We start from the raw sequence: 6,000 nt of genomic DNA, 5'->3' as shown, positions 1-6,000 counted from the left end.
CTGCGCGGGCCGGTGGTGTGCGCCACGGAGCTCGCCGGCGGCGCCTCGGGCTCGGGACTGCTGTGAGCCGCGCCGCCCGCGGGGATCGACCTAGCTGTTCCGCGGAGCCGCGGGCAGGAACCGAGGACCAGGAGGCGGCGGCCGCGGCTGTTCCTCCCAGGGGGCGATGTGGCCGGCCGGTGCGGGCACCAGGCTGCCCTGTCCCCGGGACTCTGCGCTCCGGCGGGCGGCTTTCTCCGGGAACCTCACCGCCCTGCCTTCTCACCTCGTGCCCGCCGGCCGAAGCGTGCGGGTCTTTATCAGCGCCAACCCCGAAGGTAAGTCCTTTGCTCGGATTTGCCCGTCAGTCCTTCTGTCCGTCCGCGCGCCGGGAGCCGGCGAGTGCCCGCAGCACAGCCTGGTGCGCCGTGCGTGCCCCGCTCTCCCTTCCTCCAGCCGAAAGCGTGGATGGCCTGAGCGCGTGGGAATTTCATTTGAATCACTTTTCTTCTCGCTTCGCTCATACCCTCTGCCCGCTGACTTCCCCTGAGACACCCATTCTCGCGCCCTTCGCCCGGGTTACTTCTTCAGATCGATCTAAGAAGCGTCCGAGGCATTAGCAGACGCTTCTGGAAGCGCCAACCTGCCTCTACTACCATCTTTTCTTTTCGCGGTTTCTTCTCTGGGGTTCTCGCGAACGCAAGTAGTAGTTCCTCTCGCTCCCGGCTCAGCTGCAGGTTCCGGTAGGAGGGCTTCCTCCTTGGCTACTTGTTCGTGCCGAGGCGGAGTGAGCATGTGGGGTCTCTCTGAGACCGGCTTCTTGTGAGTGCGACGGTGCCCTTCGCTTTGGAGGGTAGAAGAATCCTCTTTGAATCGAAGGCCCACGGCGGTTGCAGAGGAGACACGCCGTGGGGCCCCGGGATAGATGGGCGCTCAGCCGGGCGCTGGTTTCGTGGTGAGCACCCAGGATGAGCTCATATCTACAGTTGGAGCCGGGCTTGATTTCCCAGTTTAGAACCTGACCCACTCAGCCCTGTTTCTGCTCATGGCTGGGCACCTGGTAGGCGCCAAACGCAAACTTGTTGATTTCTTGCATTCGCAAATCACAGCGGCTGAGCGCTGGGTGGTTCATTTCTTTTCTTTCTTTCTTTTTTCTTTTCTTTCCTTCCTTTCTTCTCTTTCTTTATTTCTTTTTTTTTTCGCTCAACACTGCCTTTGAGTTCTAGGACCTGAATATTAACTTTCCTTACTAGTAAGTGAAGAGGTAGGTAGCATTTGACTTAAGCTAGATAAAACTGCAGGAATTGCTGTTTTCTAGAAAAAGTAAATGTGTGTAGGAGACTCTTATGCTCTGCAACAAGCCTCGAGTCTGAAAAAAAAGTAAACGTTAACAATCATTGGACATAATCTTTTGAAAAGCATTTCGAGAGAACCAACAAAAATAACTTTATAAAGAAGTTGTTAAAAAAAAAAAGAAATCTCAGGGAAACTTTACATTATGACAGGCGATTGGAGAAAGAATCAAATAGGCAACTCACAGTAATGACAAAAGGAATGTATACGTTTTGAGATGGAGGCACAACTGGGCTAATAAAGTTTGCAGCTCATTTTCACAAAATTTAATAATTGAGGCATTTAGTGTGCACTCTTCTAAAGTCCTTTGGAAATCTCAGATATGTCTTCCAGGATTTTTCCTTCAGTCTGAATAATGAAAAACATGGAGATATGCAGCCTATTTAAAGACTTCCGGTAATCTGCAATTTAAGTAGTCAAGGTTATTTTTTTTAATGCTAAAACATTTTTAAGTGGTTAGGAGAATGGTGTTCGAAGATGTTGAGGCTTAAAATTTTCACTTCTCCTAAGCTTGAAAGAAATTTCACGAGAAATGTTTAAGTCTGCTGATGTAGAACCAGCAAAATTGCTGTTTTTCTTTAAACATGTTGCTTCAAAAATACCGTGACCGTGTTAATATCATCAGTAGCTAGTTTTTCCTTTAAATTTGTGATTTCTAGAATAAAAACCAATGTTCATGAGTGTATGTTAAGTCAGGTTAATATTGAACTAATATTTAAGATTAATGTCATTTTGGGGGTAAGCTTGTCTGTGTGATTCTTCAAATTTTCTAGTTTCTTAAAAGCTTTGCCATATATTACTTTTGGTAAAGCAAACAGAAGGGAGACGTTCATGTCTCCTGCTCACTGAGCTTCTGAGCTTCGACACTGATCTTGAAGGACCAGAAATGTGACTTCTACCTGAAAGGTTGTAATAGGGGTAGCACCCAGATTTGATCAAGTTGGGAGAGTCGAAGGTTTATTGAATAGAAGAGACAGAGTTGGGTATTTTTTTGGACCTGTGCAAAAAAATCTTGGTAAATGCTATATCCGAGGCAGCAGTTCACCACGAAATTTTTATGGATACAATTCAGGAAGCAAATGGTTGTGTTTTGGCTCCATCCAATATTAGATTCTTGGCCAATACTCAAGAGGCTCTCCTCTGTCCAATTAAGACAAAGAACATTATCTCATGCTTTTCTCTACAAGTGGAAATCAATTCAGGCTCTAAATAAAAGCTGCTTTGTGTTCAACTCCTAGCAGTATCTTTAAGAATGCAGCAAGGGTCTCCCTTAGGTTATTGTGTTTATAATAGGAATTGTTTTAAAAGGCTTGTATGGACTTTACCCATCAGTAATAAAGGTAATACATAAAAATTACTTTCCCATATGTTAGGTCATTCAGAATTTTAGTTTTGATTTCCATCCCCAAATCCTTTCCAGATGAGGAAACTAAGGCCGTGTGCCAGGTTAGCCTGACCCCATATAGCAGAATGAAAAAACATGGGGCCTTCAGAGGACTCAGAACATCTCTCTTGATACTCTTTGGCCCAGCCTAGGTTCGTGCCACATTTCTGTGAAATATCTCACACCCACATGGACAAGGCAGTCAGCTGGATAGAGAGTGGATAAGTGTTCTCTTTACTCTTGAATCCTGATGGCCAGCCAGAAGCTGAGAAGCGGGAAGGGAACATGACTGCTCTGACCCACTTCTCTTACACCAAAAGGTAGCCTTAGGGCAGGCATTCAAGGAAATTTCAGAATGTTCTGGACTCTAATGGACTTGTTTCTGACCATAGGTATATCTGCATATAACCAGTCCACACCATGTTAAGGATACTGGCAAAGAACCAGTGTGGGGGAGACCATAGCGTTGTCCCAGATTCTCTTACATGAATAGGCCTTGGACTTGATCTGGTCCCACCTTCCACGCAGCATAGAAATTCTATCTGTGGCTTCTGTGTTAATCCTTGGAAGTTTTCTAGTTATTTAGCCACTGTTTCTCTGCCAGAATGGCACTTACACCTCCTTGGAACAGTGATTCTAAAACACGTATAAAATCTTCTGAATTGTCCATGAATAATGGAGAGGAGAAGAGCCAGCATTATTCACTCCCTGTATTGAAATTCATGGGGGTCTAATAAATAATAATTCTCTTTGCCTCAATTTCTTGTTTTTTAAAGTTTCTTTATTTTGAGGGACGGAGAGGAGAGGGGAGAGAGAGAGAGAGAGGGGAGAGAATCCCAAACAGGCTCCATGCTGTCAGTGTAGAGCCTGACGCAGGGTTCAATCTCATGAGCAGAGCGAGAGATAGTGACCTGAGCTGAAACCAAGAATCAAATAGTTAACCAGCTGAGGCACCAAGGCACCCCTGCCTTAATTCTTAATCAGTTTAGACTACAGTAATGTCTGAGCTCAGGCTGCTGCAACAAAATGCCAGAGACTGAGTGGCTTCCACAACAGATCATTTATTTCTCACATTTCTGGGGGCTGCAAAGTCCAAGATCAGGGTGCTGGCAAGTTTGGTTCCTGGCGAGGCACCTCTTTGTGATTTTCCAATGACCATCTTCTCACTGTGTCCTTACATGATAGTGAGCATAAGCTCTGGTTTTTCTTCTTTTTCTTTAATAAGGATGCTGGTCCCGTTATGGAGGCCCCACTAATGACCTCACCCAAATCTGATTACTTCCCAAAGTTTCTACCTCTAAACACCCTCACATCAGGGGTGCCTGAGTGGCTCAGTCACTTAAGCATCCATAACTAAACTCTTGATATCCGCTCAGGTTGTGATTTCACAATTCTAGAGATTGAGCCCCTACGTCAGGCTCTGCGCTGACAACTCAGAACCTGCTTGGGATTTTCTCTCTCTCTCTCTCTGTCTCTCTCTCTCTCTCTCTCTCTCTCTGCCTATCCCCTGCATAATGTCTGTTGCTCAAATAAAACACCGTCACATTAGCTGTTAGGGCTTCCACATATGAATGGAGTAGGGGCATAAACATTAAGGCCATAACGTTCTGTCCCCGCACCCCCCCCCCAAATTCATGTCAGTGTTGCATACAAATGATATTCCTTCCATACCAACAACTCTAAAAGTCTTGGTCTGTTCCAGCATCAGTTCTAAAGTCTGTAGCTCAAAGTGTCCTCTAAATACAGTCTAAGTCAGATATGGGTGAAACTCCAGATATGATTTATCCTGAGGCAGAATTCCTTTCCTGCTGCGAGCCTGTGAAACCAAAAAAGTTGTGTGCTTGCAAATTGAATGGTGGGACAGGCATAGTATTGATTTTTTCATTCCAGACAAGATCGGGTGCATTCAGGGTGGTATGGCCATACACTTTCTCATTCCAAAAGGAAGAAATTGGAATGAAAAGGATGAAGGGTCCCAAGTAAGTTCAAAACCTAGCAAGGCAGATACATTTGGGTCTTAAGGCTCTAGAACAGTCCTCTTTGGTTTGATTCTATGCTTTCCATACCCCCCTGGGGGTGGCAGTTCCACATCTGTAACTCTGTGGGAGGGAGTTACCCACCAGGACTCCAAGAGGCTCTGTCCTCGAGGCTTTGGACCGAGGGAGAGGGAGGTCTTCTGCCCTGTTGAAGTCCAGGTGATGCCTTCTCCTACCTTTAAACCAAGGATGCAACCCTGATGATCTCCAAATCTCCTTTGGGGGTCATTCTCCCTTCGTGTTGAAGAATCACAGAATCACAGCAGAATCGCCTTATGGTTCAGTCCTGCAGGAGCTCAGTCTGCCAGTCTTCCTTTCAGCCTCTGCCTTCCTCAGTTCCAGCTCAGCCTGGTCTCTGCTGGGATGGTCCATGGTTCACACCCATACTCACTTCCTTCTCAGATAGTTGCTCCACTACACTCTTGGTTTTCAGAGCAGCCTTTGTCCTTTTGTGTGATAAGGATAAGCTGAGAATTTTCCAGATCTGAAAGGTTCTGGTTCCATTTTGTTTAACAATTCCTTCCTCGGTTCCTTTTTGTTCTCCCCCCAAAATTTACTATAAGCACTCAGGAGGAACAAAGGCACCCCTTCATCCAGTTTCCTGGCTCACCAGTGCTACCTTCCACAAAATAAGAGAACACAGTTTGGTTACCATGTTGAACACCTCACAGCACTTGCCTCTGCTCTGTTGGGCAATAACATGTTCCTGACTTGGGTCTTAGTTGTCTCGGGATTGGCCAGTTCACCAGAATGGCTATATTCTGTTCACGATTTCTGGATTCTCTAGAATCTTTCTCCACACCTCTCCTCTTTCCCTTCTGAGCCCTCCCCAGAATAGCCAGTAACTGTCCCTTTGGGGAAATTTTAGCTTTTTCTAGCACACACCTCCAATCTCTTCCAGTCTCTACCCATTCCTCAGTTCCAAAACTGTTTCCCCATTTTAGGTGTTTGTTATAGCAGCACCCGCTTCTTGGTACCAACATCTGTCTTCGTTTCCTAGAGTTGCCATAACATTTACCACAAACTGGGTTTTAAAGAATAGGAATTTATAGCCTAGTGATTCTGGGGGCCGAAGTCCCAAATCAAGGTGTCAGCAGGACCATGCTCCCACTGAAGCCTCTAGGAAAGAGTCCTTCCTTGTCTGTTCCTAGCCTTCAGGTGGCTCTCGGTGGTCCTTGCCAGTGGATCTTGGCTTGCAGCTTTGTCACTCTAGTCTCTGCCTGCATGGTCACAGGGAAGAAGGTCATG

At 46.2% G+C, this 6,000-nt stretch overlaps 1 protein-coding gene across 1 annotated transcript in view; it reads left to right on the top strand.

The window, feature by feature from the left end:
* The first annotated feature begins 6 nt into the window (after positions 1–6).
* LOC115298611 (NACHT and WD repeat domain-containing protein 2-like) overlaps positions 7–6,000 on the top strand; it is an 85,402-nt gene continuing 79,408 nt past the window's right edge. The window contains exon 1 of the mRNA XM_029947610.1: positions 7–317. Within this exon, the coding sequence (XP_029803470.1) occupies positions 167–317 (151 nt within the window). The 5' untranslated portion in view covers positions 7–166. The remainder of the gene's footprint in view (positions 318–6,000) is intronic.

This window comes from Suricata suricatta, chromosome 1, assembly GCF_006229205.1.
Source record: "Suricata suricatta isolate VVHF042 chromosome 1, meerkat_22Aug2017_6uvM2_HiC, whole genome shotgun sequence".
Taxonomy (NCBI): Eukaryota; Metazoa; Chordata; class Mammalia; order Carnivora; family Herpestidae; genus Suricata; species Suricata suricatta.
The sequence above is the reverse complement of the archived record's forward strand: the minus strand, read 5'-3'. Positions and strand labels throughout refer to the sequence as shown.